Source organism: Bubalus kerabau, chromosome 2, assembly GCF_029407905.1.
Source record: "Bubalus kerabau isolate K-KA32 ecotype Philippines breed swamp buffalo chromosome 2, PCC_UOA_SB_1v2, whole genome shotgun sequence".
NCBI lineage: Eukaryota > Metazoa > Chordata > Mammalia > Artiodactyla > Bovidae > Bubalus > Bubalus kerabau.
Window position 1 is genome coordinate 21,931,844 of NC_073625.1, and position 18,068 is coordinate 21,949,911.

At 38.6% G+C, this 18,068-nt stretch overlaps 1 protein-coding gene across 9 annotated transcripts in view; it reads right to left on the minus strand.

The window, feature by feature from the left end:
• Positions 1–18,068, minus strand: part of DLC1 (DLC1 Rho GTPase activating protein) — a 434,550-nt gene that overhangs the window by 206,476 nt on the left and 210,006 nt on the right. For 8 of the 9 annotated variants that reach the window (XM_055567228.1, XM_055567227.1, XM_055567229.1 and 5 more), the window contains one exon: positions 8,977–9,010. In XM_055567228.1, the coding sequence (XP_055423203.1) occupies positions 8,977–9,010 (34 nt within the window). Of the gene's footprint in view, positions 1–13; positions 9,011–18,068 lie in introns of those variants that run through there. The other variant, XM_055567234.1, reaches the window with a different exon arrangement.

The following is an 18,068-nucleotide window of genomic DNA, read 5'->3' on the forward strand; positions in this document are numbered from 1 at the left end:
AGGGTAAGTGGCACCTTTCAAAAGAAATTAGAATAATACACACAATTATCTTGTGGGCACATATTTGTGTGTATATTCAAACTATTAATAAGAGTAACTGAACTGCAAACTGAGGACTCTATAAAGGTAAATATTTGAAGGAATCAGATGATCAGATATGATTTTCAAACTAAATGCAAGCTGTATTGCTTTGTAAATAAAACTGATAGAAGGAGGCCTTTTCATAAACTGTCTTTCTTCAGTTCAGTTCAGTTCAGTCACTTAGTCGTGTCCGACTCTTTGCAACCCCATGAATCGCGGCACGCCAGGCCTCCTTGTCCATCACCAACTCCTGGAGTTCACCCAAACTCATGTCCATCGAGTCAGTGATGCCATCCAGCCATCTCATCCTCTGTCATCCCCTTCTCCTCCTGCCCCCAATCCCTCCCAGCATCAGAGTCTTTTCCAATGAGTCAACTCTTCACATGAGGTGGCCAAAGTACTGGAGTTTCAGCTTTAGCATCATTCCTTCCAAAGAAATCCCAGGGCTGATCTCCTTCAGAATGGACTGGTTGGATCTCCTTGCAGTCCAAGGGACTCGCAAGAGTCTTCTCCAACACCACAGTTCAAAAGCATCAATTCTTCGGCGCTCAGCCTTCTTCGCAGTCCAACTCTCGCATCCATACATGACCACTGGAAAAACCATAGCCTTGACTAGACGGACCTTTGTTGGCAAAGTAATGTCTCTGCTTTTGAATATGCTATCTAGGTTGGTCATAACTTTCCATCCAAGGAGTAAGCGTCTTTTAATTTCATGGCTGCAGTCACCATCTGCAGTGATTTTGGAGGCCAAAAAAATAAAGTCTGACACTGTTTCCACTGTTTCCCATCTGTTTCCCATCTATTTCCCATGAAGTGATGGGACCGGATGCCATGATCTTCGTTTTCTGAATGTTGACCTTTAAGCCAACTTTTTCACTCTCCTCTTTCACTTTCATCAAGAGGCTTTTGAGTTCCTCTTCACTTTCTGCCACAAGGGTGGTGTCATCTGCATATCTGAGGTTATTGATATTTCTCCAGGCAATCTTGATTCCAGCTTGTGTTTCTTCCAGTCCTGCGTTTCTCATGATGTACTCTGCATAGAAGTTAAATAAGCAGGGTGACAATATACAGCCTTGACGTACTCCTTTTCCTATTTGGAACCAGTCTGTTGTTCCATGTCCAGTTCTAACTGTTGCTTCCTGACCTGCATACAAATTTCTCAAGAGGCAGATCAGGTGGTCTGGTATTCCCATCTCTTTCAGAATTTTCCACAGTTTATTGTGATCCACACAGTCTTTCTTCAGGGGAGATTAAAAATGACAAATGAACTTTCCTACTAATCAAAGGTCAATGTCAGTTAAAATATGGAAATGCAGAACTGCCTCATGAGCCTGTCCGGGTAGTTCATAGCCACCTCTTCAAGGCTGACAGCCATTCTTTCTCATGATAAAGTCAGACAGCAAAATGTTCACAAGACTTTTTAAAGGAAGAATTTTCAAGCTTGTCAAATACTGTGAAAAGCTATGGTCACTGATAGATCAGAGATGAACTAAATGCCAGTATGAGTTGTTTGGTAAATCACATAAATGGATTGATTTAAAACTGTCTCTTGAGCATCTGTTCTGTGTAAGATCATATACTGGGTGAGGGCTGACAAAGATGAAATGAAGGGTTTATGCCTTCATGGAGCTCACAGCCTGATGTGGAAGACAATTCCTGAACAGCAATACATCATAGGAATCATTAAATACTGTAAAAAGATACCATTCCTTTTTGATAACCACTCCATGTGCAGGAAGCAATACTTGAATTGCTACTTATTAAAAGAAAAATTATCATGCACTTGTATTGCTTGTAATATAATTGAGAAGAAAAGGAAATATGTGTGCTTGGTTCTGGTGATACAGTAGCTTTGTTTTACCTGCTGCTGCTAAGTCGCATCAGTTGTGTCTGACTCTGTGCGACCCCAGAGACGGCAGCCCACCAGGCTCCCCCGTCCCTGGGATTCTCTAGGCAAGAACACTGGACTGGGTTGCCATTTCCTTCTCCAATAAATGGAATACCAATAGAACATTAAGAAACAGATTTAGAAAATTATCTGTACTGGAAAATATCCTATGAATTCAAGATCTTTCGCATTTAAGAATAACTTACTTATATTTTTCATGAATTCCTTGATACCTGAAAGCTAATGTGTTTTCTCTCAACAGCCCAGTCAACCACAGCCAACTTTTTCATGGATTAGTTTACATTAGGTTTCAGAAAAACTGAGAGGTTATTTGTGGGCATACCCTAAATTCCTTTCTCATAAAAAATCAGGCAAACAGAGACTATAATACTAAGAAAAGTAAAATAAGTGAGTATTTATAAGCCATTAGTAAAAAACTAATGAAATTCATTTTCTGAGAGTGAAAGGAAATAAAGAATTTGGAATGTTGGCCAAAGGCCAGTCTAGCCTGATAAAGACAATTTTCAGATCCTGTTTAACCCTGTGAAACAGCTGGGGGTCTTTGCAGTACAGAAAGTGTTTCACTTAGAATAAAATGATAAGATTCTACATTTGGCTTTGGGAGTATTGTATTTGAAGATTTTAAAAATATCTCATTTATCCATTCATTTACCAAATATAGGGCAACTACAATAATGCCAGGCATTGGAAACACAGAGCTGAATGAAACAAAATTCCATCTTGCAAGATGCTTAGAGTCTAGTGAGTGAGACAGCCTTAAAACTGACCTGATCTGTACTAAAATGGAGACACAGAATAGGGCATAGTCTTTCAAAGAAGAATGCTGAAATCGAGCAGGCCTAGTTTTGTCTGTCAAATCTTTTTGGATCTATCGATATTGGAACATGACTCAGAGTGGAATCTTAAACATTTCATGGGTAGGTCTCTGAATTAAAGAAATGATAATAAGACTGGAAAAGGAGGAATATCTTTGCGTTTCAGTTTTTCTCTTTTTGTTATCATTATTTTCCTTCTCAGTGGTCAAAGGCAGCCAAGAAAATTTATACCAAAAGGCACCATGTCTGGGCTTTGTTATTTACTATGTTTACAAGGAGCTTGTAATGAAATTGTGAAAACCTCATTTTCCCCTCTTACACGTGTCACAAAGAAGTGCTTGATTTCTACGTTCTGTGTTGCCACAACACAAAGTTTGGAGAGACTATGAATCTGTTATATGCCTCTGAAAGCTATCTTTCATAAGTGTTTCAGGCTATACTTATTAATTATCTTGATTTTTAACATTTTCTGACCAACAAAATAACCTAGAGACAGGCAAACAAACATCCAAAGAAAAATGACCAATAAATGTAACCAAAGTTCGATTCTGAATCATCTTTCTCAATGGTGCCCTTTGCACATGTGTATGGAATAGATCCCCAAATAACATCATTAATTAATTACCTAGTTGAGACATTTGGCAGTTGTGTGGGTAGCAGGCATAAAGAAAGGAGTTGAGGTGAGGAGTCAAAATGTTTGAGAACCATATTAACTCTAAAGATTGAAGCCAAAGCATTTTTGTAATTATAATTAATTGGTTAACAGGTATTTACAGAGCACCTACTATGTGCTAAGAGCTGTTTTAATTACAGAGCACACAAAGATGATATTCCTGATCTAGAAACACTCATAGCCTAGAGAAGAGATCATACAGAAAAGCAAGATGACAAAACAGTAATTGAAAACACAGAGTTTTCTAGGAGCACAGAAAAATCAAGGACTGACCCTGCCTTGGAAATAATTCATGAAGGAGGTGTTACTGTTGGATAAGTAGAATTTTCAAGACAAAAAATGCAAAAAAATTAAAAATTGTTATTTTTGGCTCATGATTTTGGTGTATTTTTTATGGGTTGCTCTGCAGCCTAACAAAATTTGTGTTATATGATTTAACTTTAGAATGAGAGATTTCATGTTATTCCCTATGACTACTTTTCTAATATGCTTAGTCACATTTTGGTGACTAAAAAGCAATGGTAATTTTCTAATTTACATGCCTTTGGACAATAGAGGACACGTTCTAAATAGTAAAGATGGATATTTTTCTCCCCCATGTGATTAAATGAAACTCTATTCATTTATGATAAAGAAAAGCATGGTCCATCTCTTCTCTTTTTCCTGAATAAGTAATTTCTCTTTTTCTCCCTCTATCTCCACCTATCATCTGTATTTTTAAAAAGGCAGTTGCATGATCTACATAGAAGTAGAAAGATCAAAGTTAAAATGGGCTCTGTGGCTGTATATTATGGCTGAAGTTGGACAAACCAACCAACCAACCAACACAAAGGAACAGAAAGAAGAGAAAATATTGGTGGGTTTATCAGTGAAACCCCTAGCAGGAAACAGATGGCAACCTGGGTAAATTGAGCAGAGTTTAATAACAGAACTATTGATAAAGGTGTAGGGGAACCACGAGGCCAGAGGAGAGAATGATTTAAAAAACATGGGAATTTGGGTGGAAAATGCCAGCTGTGATTCCTCGGGAGGCAGATGGGGGATAAACGACCCAACCTCACAGCCCTATTGTCCTTCCAACCATTATTCTCCTGTTGAGGCTCCTCACTGGTGCAACAAGAAGACAGAAGAGAGCTTTTGCCCACCCTGGTCCACCTCCAAATCACAAAACTGGGGAGAAGGAGGGTGGAGGGTGGAGGGTGAACTCGAGGGGTGACATGGGCATATCCAGTGCAATACACAGCATCCAGATTACAAATGGCCAATGATGTCAAGCAGGAAAGTTTGATCTTATCGTGCAATCAGTAAGGAGGTTAACCAAAAGCTGAAGTAGGAATCGATATGATCAGGTGATGCTTTTCAAAGATATTTTGGTGACAGTGTAGAGAGTGAACTGATGTAATGATAAGTTGAGGCAGGGAAACCAGTTCTGGATGCTGTTTCCAAAGCCCAGCGCAAAGTGGAGGGCTGCTTTAAGACAATGGCAGGGAGAATGGACGTGGGATGACAGGATGGCAGTGTTGACTGGACCATATGCAGGAGGCGAGGGACGGAGAGTGGGACTGAGTAGACAGGATCCAATTATCCCAGCATCTAGGACATACATTTCTCAGGGAGCAATCTTTTGTGAAAAATCAAAGATTATCTATTCACTTGAGAGAGTTTCACATTAATAGAGCTAAGAATTTCTAAAGAGATTTTAAAATATGGATAAGTCTGCCTACACTGTGATAATCTCTGTCTGAATGAACTGACTCAGAGGCTTCTGGAGAAAGTGATCTCTTTTTTCCACATGGACAGCTGCTCAGCTGTGTTAATTGGTGCCCTGAGGAAGTGTTCAAGAAGTCTGAGCAGACACGGGCAGGAGTAACACAGCTAGAGTCTCTCCAGCTTTCACACGTGGTGGTTGTAAGCACAACTCATTATCACAAGACACAACTACCATTTTTTAGAGCCTACTTTGTGCCAAGCATTGTAGCCTTACAATTACAATATGGCAGTTTCTTTATTTATTTTCTAGAAATGGGAAAATGAAGAGGTTAAGTAACTTGCTCAAGGCTACACGGACAGGAAGCAGATGTGCTGGAAAATATACCAGTGGCTTTGGGCTCACTCTTTACAGATTCTTATGGCATAAAGGAAGCTAACTGAAATTATTCTGTGTTGGATACAATTACACATACTAATACTTGTGTGATTAATCCTGATTTTTTAAAACAAAATGTATTGGACTCTCAGACCTGGAGAATGCACATTATAATATAGAATTTCTTGAAAACAGCATTTTTATTTGAATCTTTTCTTGGGAGGCTTTCTGAATAACTTGGGTTAAGAATTTTTCTTTGAGAAGAGGAAAAGGAGGATCCTGGCCCAATGCAATATTCTCCTCTAGAGTTTGAGTTCCTTCTGGGCGAGGACCGTGTCTTGTTCGTAACAGCTTCCTTGATAAAACCTAATATGATGCTCAGTGCATGTTGCTGTTCAATACATATTTGTGGAGAAAATGGACCAATGGGATGCTGTTTAACAACCACAGTCTTCCTTTGGAGGGCTTTGTCATCCCAAGATGGCAGAGAAGCAACAGAATCATTCCACTAGGCTGAATTCATGTAGCAACACAGATCAGAAGAGAAGACAGCTACTTAGACCCCACACTGGGGCAACCACACAACTGCAACTTAAGAATTATTAATAGCATGTTCCCCAAATGATTTTGTTTAGAGCTTCATAAAGCCTGGTGGAGCTGGTTCCAGTTGGCTTGGACGAGAGGTCACACAGATTAAAATAGACTTTCTTAACAAGAAACAATAGGCTACATTCATTTAGCCAAACAGAAAAAAAAAATGACAGGCCTTAGGGGTGGGAATGAAGCTTAATCCTATTTAAAGGCTCAATTAACCCCCAGAAGACTGAGTAGGTCCTCTGCCTTTCCTGTCATTCCTGTGTCTAGCAGAGCTTAAAAACAAAGATTCATAAAAAGGAATAAAGATATTCATATTTGTATATAAAACACTCAAAATATTTTAAATATGACATAATACATTTTAGAAATTTAGGAAACTGATTAGACTTTCACGGTCTTTTAAAACCTTTTGAAATGAATCATACTCTCTTTTGAATTGGTAAATCTGTTGCCAACTGAATAAAATATTCAAACATAAGCCTCTATCTTAACATATAAATTCATTGATTAAAAAAACATTTCTTTCTTGTATTTATGTTCTCAAACAAAATTGTATTTCCTCCTTCTTGTATTTCCAATTATATTTCCTTATAAAGTACTGTACATTCTCAAGAAATCTAAATTAGAATCCATTCTGGAGTGAATTTCAATCATTCTAATGTTTTAATGCACAGAAGCCAGGTTCTGCTCAAATCAGCCCATCCTGGGTCAAACGTCTAAGATAGGGCATCCGGGGGCCCGCTTAGGTCACACATACAAACCAGTGCATCCGACCTTTCACAAATCATCTGTGAATGAAACTTATCAACTTTAAAAATTTCTGCCCCAGCAGTGTAAAAATGACCCAAGAGATAATTAAATAATGACACTTAATTTCATGTTTTTTGTTGTTGTTGTTATTGTTGGGGAGAAAAACATCTGGGATTATGGCTTTTAAAAAGTGGTGTGTGTATTATATGTATGTTCCCTGTTTAATTAGCTCTTTGTTTTAATAAAAGTGTCTGTAAGAGGAGCTTGATAACTGAGGTGCTTCTCCCTAGCACACTGACGTCACTTTAGCAGAAAAAGTCTTCACCTCTTCAGTCTCTCAAGCAATGGCATTTCCAGCCTTTCTCCCCCTGTCCCTCCAGCTAAGAATTCCTATCCTAATTTTCTCCTTGGGGTATGGAAGAATGTGCTGATTTTCTGGAATAAAATGACAACTTTGCTCTGTTATATCCTTTGTTTAAATCGTAGTCAATCCTGCAAATTACAGAGAATGTCACAACACAAGATAAAGCACAGCTTTGGCTAAGTTCCTTTTCTTTGTGATGCAAATGCGCCCTTCACCATTTATGTTTTGTTCTAAGGAGATAGCTAATATATCAATTATTGAAGATATAAGAGCTTGGTAATGGTAATTTGAATCTGTTTAGTATATAGCATTAGTCCAGCGCATGATACCAACGCATGATAAACCGAGCAGTTTTTCTCTTGAACTGACACAAGATACCAGTTCCACGTTTTTCTTTTATTTGGAAGGCTTACTTTTCAACGTATTAGACAGAAGAGGCTAGACACAGCCTAAACAGAGGAGAACACTTTAGCTCTCGGAAGGACATAAAGTATGAAAACTCGTGTGTGAAAACTATCTGGCAGCAAAAATCAAGTCACTGAACTTGACACAACATCCCCCACAAAACAATCCTATCAGAACAACTCCATTGCATTAGTGTAAAGTCACTTGAAGTCATGACATCTTTTAGATGATTCTATAAACTTTTAATTTGGCTTTTAAAAATTACACACATCAAAGAGCTAAGTGATGTGCTTCAAGCTTGGTAAAGCACCTTTAATCTGTTTTTTAAAAACAGGTTTTTTTTTAATTTTACACAGAAAACGTTAAGACCATACTGAGGATGATCAACAGATCATTAAAAAGCATACCATTCCACCAATCTGAGTCTAATTTTTTTCATATTTCTGCATTTCTCATTAATCCTCATCCACTTCCCATAATACTGTTAAACAGTTATAGCACAGAGCACAAAGATATATTATCATTTTTCTCTAATGAACTATCCATATCACTTCACAATTGTATTTTTGATGGTATGACATAATCTTTAAACAAGCACAACTTTTTCTAGGACTACTAAACAAGCTACTAAGATTTTTTAAAACCCTTCATAATCTTGGTCCCTCAGTAGCCTCAAGGGACTGGTTCTAGGACTCCCTGTGGACACCAAAGTCCACGTATGCTCAAGTCTCCTACATAAAATGGCCCAGTACTTACACACAATCCACACACATCCTCTTACATCCTTTAACTTCATTCTAGATTAGCTATAAGAACTAACACAAAGTAAATGCTATGTAAATAGTTGCCTTTGTGGCAAATTTCAGTTGTCCTCTTTTGGATCTTTCTGGAAATCTTTGCTTTTTCAAATATTTTTGACCCAGATTGATTGAATCCATGGATGCAGAACCCGTGGATACAAAGGGCTGACTATAAGAGCAACAGATCTCCAAAGACCATTCCTCAGTACACCGAACAACATCTAATTGTTTTTCTCAAGAAAAGAGTTGTGATCACATTTACAATTAAGGCCACAAGAATTACACACCTTATTCTAACAAGATATAATGTTATGTTAGAAAACCATATTTTTTCATCGCATTTTGAACAAAACTTATTTTCCAGGAATTCAACCATAACTTTTGCCCAGAAACTGAGGAGATGTATGCATTTTAGATATTTAATGAAATGTCTATATGAAGATGGAATTTTATTCTATAATAGATAGGAGTGAAAACAAAACCAGTGTCAACTTACCAGCCTTTTCCTTCTCTGAGAGACCTGGAATCGCCTGAAAAAGAAGAAAAGCCAGAAATCATGGTATCATTAGAAGGAAATAGCAAACAATATTATTAGGAACAAAATGATGCAATGAAGCAAAAATTAAATAGGGTCTGACACTAGAAATATCAGAGAAGAGGAACTGAATAGACATTTTTTTTTTTTTTCCCCAAAGAAGGCATATAAATGGCAAACAAGCATATGAAAGGTGTTTAGCATCACTAATCATCAGGGACACGCAAATCAAAGCCACAGTGAGACATCAACTCACACATACAGAATGCCCATCATCAAAAAGACAAGAGATGATTAGTATAGGTGAGGATGTGGAGAAAAGGGAACCCTTGTGGACTGACAGTGGGAATGTAATTCGGTACAACTATTATGGAAAGTAGAATGGAGGTTTCTCAAAAAGTTAAAAATACTTTATACTTTCCGTATATATGATCCAACAATCCCATGTCTGAGTATATATGTCTAAAGAAAAGGAAAGAGGATATCAAAGAGGTATCTGCACTCCCATCTGCACTGCAACATTATCCACAATGGCCAAGATACGGTAACAGCGTAAGTGCCCATTGATGGATGAATGGATAAAGAAGATGTGGTGTGCATGTGTGTGTGTGGTTGTGTGTGGGTGTAATATTATTCAGGCCTGAATAAGAAGGAAATCATACCATTTGCTATAACATGTGTTTTGACGTCATTATACAAAGTGAAATAAAGACAAATACAACATGGTATTTTTAATATGTGGAATCTTAAAAAAAAAAAAAAAAGCATGAAACAGAGAGTAGAAAAGGGGTTGCCAGGGGCTGGTGGAGTGGGAGAAATAGGGAAGGATTAGTGAAAGGTATAAATGTTCAGCTATAAGATGAATAAGGTCTAAGGATTTAATGTAAAGCATGGGGATTACAGTTGATAACTGTATTATACAATTGGTATTTTTTAAGAGAGTAGAATTCAAATGTTCTCACCAAAAAAAGACAAGTATGTGAGGTGATGGGTATATTAATTAATGAAAAAGGGAATCCTTTCACAATGTATGTGTTGTGTGCTTAGTCACTCAGTTGTGTCCAACTCTTTGTGAGCCCATGGACTGTATCCCACCAGGCTCCTCCGTCCATGGGATTTCCCAGGCAAGAATACTGGAGTGGGGTGCCATTTCTTCCTCCAGGGGATCTCCCAACCCAGGGATTGAACCTGCATCTCCCGTGTCTCCTGCATTGCAGACAGATTCTTTACCCTCTGAGCCATCAGGGAAGCCCTTCACAATGTATACATCAATCAAATGATGTATATGATCTGATATATATAATCACCAATCAAACGATGATTGATTTGATATATACATATCAAATCACTACAATGCACACTTTAAATGTCTTAAAATTTTATTTGACAACTATACTTCAATGAAGCTGAAAAGAAAAAAGAGAGCAAGCTGTGGCACTGTTGTAAAGTCACTAGATCCAGCTAAGCTCATTGTAAATCAGTCATGTAATTGTTTTCCTCTCTGAGGACAGATTTATCTCACCCTTAAAAGGTATTGCAATAAATGAAACTAAAAACACTTTGAATTTGGATCGAATTTTTTATAGTTCAATTTCTTTGTCCTATTTTGGGAGGCAAAGAATGTTAATTGTTTGGTCAGTATCTGGGCCTTTCAAGTCTCTGTCCAGTCCTCTCAAGGCTCAGATTCCTCCTTTATAAAAGGGGGATGAATACCTCGACTTCACAGGGCTGCTGAAAGCACCAGATGTTGTGGCTTCTGTAAAGCACATGAGGTCCTTAGGAAAAGACAGCCGCTCTATTTGCTACTATGGGCACTGGTCCAATGAGCAAATTACTGAAATGAGAGGTTTAGAAGTTCAATTCCTAGTAATGATTATCTATCACTATTATTTAGAAACTAGAGTTCAGGATGAGATGTCTTCAACAGACTTTAAGGTAGAATAGTGTAGTTCTATTCCTTGTGGATACCTTAAAACAAACTAAGGAAGTGAGCTTCTGATTGCCATTCACCTCAGTCACTCATGTATAAAATACAGTTAACCTGAAGGTATTAACTTTTATTGGAAAGCCTTTTATAAATCTATCTGGCCCACTGGGATTTCACGCTTTCTACTCCATAACCGCTGACCACACAAGATGTCTACAAGCATATCTCTCTCCCCTTCTTTAGGGGACAAAGTCTTCAGAGTTGAAGGAAGGAAAACAGGCTCAAATGGAAAATTAATTTTGGTGCACATGTGTATGAGAGAGAGCGAGAGAGGGAGAGAGGAAAGTTCATGTGTACCTCTCTTGTAGGTCAGCCTAAGAAAATAATATCAATCTCCATTTTTGGAAATCTCAAAGATCAAGACTCTTATTTTCTTTGTGAGATATTGATTATTGTCGAGAACCTCACCTCTGGAATTTACAGTATTTGGAGACTGATGCAGTTTTTCAAATAAGGGAAAAATCTATGGATAAAAAAATGGAGGAGGATTTGTTTTGGCAAAGATTGATCTACAGTGAAAGCATATTTTGACTTAATCTTGATCTACCTTTAGTTGTTCACTTCTTGTTCTCTGGCTGTGAATGCTGACTCGGCAACCTGGCAAAGATGCAGCCCTGAGGAGAACATCGGGTTATTAAACGGCAGAGTGGAGGACCACGTCCAGACAGCAGGGCATCAGATGGACTGCATAGGCTTCCACCCCTGTCCTCAGCACCCTTTTATTTACAGCAAGATCATCTGATTTCTTCTTTGTTTCAAGAAGAATTTCTCTGATTCTGTCTTCCCTTGACAAGAAAGTCATCCTACAGCTTTGGCAATGTTTGTTTACTTCTTATGTCTCTATTTTGGGAAACGTCTAAGAATGGAATTAAATCCATACTATATATTTTAAACCTAGCCTCAGATTTGTCCCCTGACTAAAGATAAGGGCTTTTAAAATTAAATTTTCTCTTTTGTTTCAAGCAAATAAACAACAAAACAAAATAGAAACCCTTTTGTTGACAAGGTTGTAAAGGGTGGTAAATAGGTAATTGGCTCAGTTGGTAAAGAATCTGCCTGCAATGCAGGAGACCCACGTTCGAACCCTGGTTTGGAAAGATCCCCTGGAGAAGGAAATAACTACCCACTCCAGTATTCTTGCCTAAAGAATCCCATGGACAGAGGGGCTTGGTGGGCTAAACTCTATGAGGTTGCATCGAGTCGGACACGATTGAGGGACTAACATTTTCACTTTCATGGAGAAGTTTCCTCAGTGTATGAAGAGCTAACACTTACTAGGTTCTCAGTATGTACAAGGTACAGTTTTAAGATTTTACCTGCATAAATGCACTCAATCCTTAGACCAACTCCATGAAGTCTTAAAAAGCACAGTAAGTTTTGTGAGGTCACATTAATAGAATGGAAGCCAGGACACAACTACTCACATGCTGATCTTCGAGATCACTAATTTCAAAATGCTAATCAGAGTATTTTGAAACAAAGGAGAAGAAAGGTTTACAGAGGTCCTATGGGCAGATATTGACTTAGACCACAAAATACTTGTGCAGGATGTCTGTATGAAACATTTAAAAATTCTCTAAATAAGCTCTCTCTTCTCATGGCTAAAGTGTTTTAGACAAATTGAATGTCTTACCCCAATTCCAAGTTGATCAGTGACAGGCCTTCTCCATATTTTATTCTATTTGATTACAAAGTGTGTAACCAAGCATGTGTAAGTAAATATTTAATAAAGATATTAGCCCTATCAAACAAAAATATTTTAGCCTCCAAAGAGCCAGAACCCATACGTCATGTAGACAGTGCCAGTTACTTTAGAATATCACCCCATGCTCTGCATGATTCTTTAAGTTACCAAAACTCACCTCCATTAAATAGCAGCAATGGCTATATCAGCACATGGAGAAAGGAAAAGTCAAAGTTTAATGTATCCAACATTTAATAACTTTTCTTTTAAAGTATAATCACATAGTAATAACAGCTGGATATCCTTCAGCTGATTTATATTTGAATTTGAGGGAGAACCATCTCTTTAGAAAATGGTTTATGAATACCTTGATTAGATTTGTGAAATTTTCTAGTGATGAAAGGCAATAAATTAAAAAAAATGCTGACACCTGGATTTCAATTAATTAAAGCTATTTGTTGTTTCTTAATTAGTAGCAACTTGTGTGTGTGTGTGTGTGTGTTTAATTCATGATCCAGTTGAAGAAGATAAAGAATAGTTCCACTGAGAGGTTGCTGAATGACAATGATTAGCACCTTTATTGGTGCGACATTAAAAGGTGTAGGAAGATAGTAAATAATTAGGACTACCCAGGCGGAAATGGGATGGTTTTCCTGGGTGTTGAACCCCTGGGGAGAAAGTGCTGGTCAGGAGATTTCTTTTTGCCTTTGATGTAAGAATACTGGAGTGGGTTGCCATTTCCTACTCTAGAGGATTTTCCCACCCAGGGATCAAACTCAGGTCTCCAGCATGGCAGGCGGATTCTTTACCACTGAGCCACCAGGAAAGCGCATTTCTGGGCTTGGGGAAAAAAATCACTTCATGCAAGCTGTCTGTATCGTCTGGTACAAAGTAAGTGTTCATCAAATTTTTGTGGGAATAAAAAACCAAGTGTATATTTGTATATATAGTTCAAGTAATATGCATGACTGTTGCTTATGAGAAAGCTCCCATAAAAAGCATATTTTTGAATTCATTAGGGGTTTTTTCTTAATAGCTGCCATATGTTTCATTTGAACTGTATCCTCAGGAAGTGATTTAACATTTCTGGCAATAAAGCAATTAAGTAGGATTTTCCTGCTGGCCATATGGGTTCGCTGTAACTTCATATTTTCTTCTCTCATTTCTCAATGGAACAAAGGGAAGTCTAGTAATAACTTCCAAATGAGAGAAAAAAAATTATTCATCGTCTTTTGTTATTTTTCTCTGTGATATTCAAATGATAGTACACAACCTTTTCTGTGGCTCTCCTTACCTTCCAGTAGTTCTCCATATGCAGAGATTTTTCATTTATGTTGATTTGTTGAGGTGTTTTACAATTGAATTTTTTAAAAGCCATTAAAGAGAAAGCTTTTTAGTAAAAGGGGAGGAAACAATTTGCTTTCTCTTAATGAAGTCTTTTAAAGCTGCGTGTGGGAACCTAGACTGTGTGTGCGTCTGTTTATGCTTCTGGACATGAAACGCGTTGGGGAAATGCTCATTTTGACGTGCCTTGCGGAAACGCTGTAGACATACGCTGATTCATTTGGTCTGTTGCTAGAATGGCTTTCTGCACTTACAGAAGGACCTCAGCTGGATACCTTTTAGGAATTTATACCAACTGCACAGAAGCTGCTAACATAAATAGTAACATAAGTAATGGATGTTGTATCTGAATCCATTTTATAAAATGACAAAACATTCTAATTGATCTTGATGATTTCTAAGTTCATCTTAATGATTTCAGGTAAAAATGAAGTAGGATTTTTCCTCTTTAATATGTTAGTTTTATTAATATGTCAAGTCATATATATTGTTGTTGTTGTTCAGTCGCTAAGTCGTGTTCGACTCTTTGGGACCCCATGGACTGCAGTACGTTAGGCTTCCCTGTCCTTCACTATCTCCCGGAGTTTGTTCAAACTCATGTCTATTGTGTCGATGATGCCATCCAACCGTCTCATCCTCTATCACTCCCTTCTCCTCTTGCTCTCAATCTTTCCCAGCATCAGGGTCTTTTCCAATGAGTCGGCTCTTCGCATCAGGTGACCTGATGCTCCAAAGCACTGGAGCTTCAGCTTCAGTATCAGTCCTTCTAATGAATATTCAGGGTTGATTTTCTTTAGGACTGACCATTTGATCTCCTTGCCATCCAAGGGACTCTGAAGAGTCTTCTCCAGCATCCACAGTTTGAAAGCATCAGTTCTTCAGTGCTCAGTCTTTTTTATGGTCCAACTCTCACCAGACTTCCCTGGTGGCTCAGACGGTAAAGCGTCTGTCTACAATGCGGGAGACCCGGCTTCAATCCCTGGGTTGGGAAGATCCCCTTGAGAAGGAAATGGCAATCTACTCCAGTACTATTGCCTGGTAAATCCCATGGACAGAGGAGCCTGGTAGGCTACAGCCCATCCAGGCTACAGCCCACGGGGTCACAAAGAGTCGGACACGACTGAGCGACTTCACTTTCACTTTCACTCACATTTGTACCTAACTACTGGAAAAACCGTAGGACCTATATGAACCTTTGTTGGCAAAGTGATGTCTCTGCTTTTTAATACCCTGTCTAGGTTTGTCATAGCTTACCTTCCAAGGAGAAAGAGTCTTTTAATTTCATGACTGCAGTCACTATCTGCAGTGATTTTGGAGCCCAAGAATATACATTATTTAATATAAAATAATATATATATACACATATATAATATAGAAATATGTATATATATTATATAGAAATGTATTTGTATATTGCCTATGACAGTTATTTTTTTCTGTGTTTTGGAATTGGGATGATAGTCTACTACCGTTAAGAAGGCCTTTTGAAGGAATTCCCTTGCCGTCCAGTGGTTAGGACTCTACACTTCTACTGCAGGGGGGAACAGAGTTCTTTCTGCTTGGTCCCACAAACCACTCAGTGTGACCAAAAAAAAAATGCCCTTTGAAAGTCACCCCCTTACAACAAAGGACAGCAATGAGAGGCTGAAAGATTCTACTTGTAGGTTCCATGTAGGGAAAAATGCTACCATTTATTTTGTCCTTTCTGTCTTTATGCTGCTGCTAAGTCGCGTCGGTCGTGTCCGACTCTGTGCGACCCCATAGACGGAAGCCCACCAGGCTCCCCCGTCCCTGGGGTTCTCCAGGAAAGAACACTGGAGTGGGTTGTCATTTCCTTCTCCAATGCATGAAAGTGAAAAGTGAAAGGGAAGTCGCTCAGTCGTGTCTGACTCTAGCGACCCCATGGGCTACAGCCTACCAGGCTCCCCCATCCATGGGATTTTCCAGGCACAAGTACTGGAGTGGGGTGCCATTGCCTTCTCTTTTCTGTCTTTATAGGTAGTGCTTATTTTGTATGTTTTCAAATATTAAAGATGCTGGCGCAGAAGTGTCTGGAATATTGTCTTTTTCTATAGGAATTTTTCTCTATTTGCCTTCTTAAAAATGGGAAGAATCAGTGACAGAGTAAATTATTCCTTTCCTTTAAAAACATTCCCTTTTATTCCTCTAAAATATTATATAGTAAATTTCAAAGTACATAATTATATCCCTAAAAATTGCAAGAAAATATCCCTCAGTGATGGAACTCTCTCAGTCTCAGAGAACACACAAGAGTCCATTGTGGGCACAATGGACAACAGGAAGAGGTTGGAAAGTCACATTTTTTTTTAAGACATGAAAGACAACATTAAAGGAAAGTAGGTACACTGGAAAATGGGTTTGTTTCCATATCTATTTATAGACGCTTTTGAAATCACTTCTGTCTGTGATATTGTTAACCAGTCAATGATTTCTGTTTGCTTTCATCTGAACAAAGAAGTTCATTGAGAAAGCTGTGTCTGATTGGCAATCTGATATCATCTGTTTTGGTTTACAAAGTCTTTCTCCAGCTTTGACAGTCATCTTTCACTGAAAACATAGACTTTATTTTTAGAGCAGTTTTAGGTTTACAGCAAAACTGAGAAGAAGCTACAGTTTTCCCCCTAAATCCCTTGCCTGGACACACGCATGCTGCTGCTAAGTCGCTTCAGTCGTGTCCAACTCTGTGCGACCCCATAGACGGCAGCCCACCAGGCACCCCCGTCCCTGGGATTCTCCAGGCAAGAACACTGGAGTGGGTTGCCATTTCCTTCTCCAGGACACATGCATAGCCTTACTATTATCAATAACTTCCACCAGAATGGTACACTTGTTACAACTGATTGGCCTACACAGTCACATTATTGGCATTCAAAGTTCATAGTTTATATTCAGGTTCACTCTAGGTGTGGTCTACTCTACAAGTTTGGACAAATGTATAAGGACAGGAAAAAAGTGAGTGTTAGCTGCTCAGTTGTGTCTGACTCTTTGTGAAGGCCAGGCTTCTCTGTTGGTGGAATTCTCTAGGCAAGAATACTGGAATGGGTAGCCATTTCCTTCTCCAGGGGATTTTCCCGACCCAGGGATCAAATCTGGGTCTCTCGCATTGCAGGCAGATTCTTTATCATCTGAGCCATCAAGAAAGCCCCTGTATAAGGACATGTATCTACCATTAAAGTATCGTAGGGAACAGTTTCATTGCTCTAAAAATCCCCTGTAAATCCTCTGTACTCTACTCAGCCCTCTCTCCTTCCTAATCCCTGGTGACCACTGAGGTTTTTACTGTTCCCATAGTTTTGCCTTTTCTAGAATATCATATAGTTGGAATCAATGTAGCCTTTTCAGATTGGCTTTTTTCACTTAGCAATATGCATTTAAAGGTTCCTCTGCATCTTTTCATATCTTGATAGCTCATTTCTTCTTAGCACTCCATATGTTCCATTGTGTGAATGTGTTAGTTTTTTACCCATTCACCTACTGAAGGACCTCTTGGTTGCTTTCAGATTTTGGCCATTATGAATAAAGCTCCTATAAATGTGTGTGTGCAAGTTTTTGTATGAACATAAGTTTTTAATTTCACTGAGTACTAATGAGTGCAATTGCTGTAAGCGTGGGTTTAGCTTTGAAATGTTCATTTTTTGATGACATAGATATGTGAATACTTGTATTAAATAAGTCACGGTGGGTTTACCCTTCTGACTTCTATAGGCTCCTCGAGTAGGGTGTGAGATTTATGAGCAGAGAACAAAGTTCTTACTTTAATATATGGTTATAGTTGAAAGATGACTGGTGAGACTTCCCTGGTGGTCCACTGGTTGAAAACCTGCCTTCCAATGCAGGGGACATAGGTTCAACCCCTCATCAGGGAACTAAGATCTCACATGCCACACCTAGAGAGGCCCGCGCACTGCCAGCTGCTGAGCCTGCTCTCTCCAGAGCCCGCGTTTGGCAATAAGAGAAGCCTGTGTGCGGCAATTAGAGAAAGGCTGTGCATTACTATGGAGACTCAGGGCAGCCAGA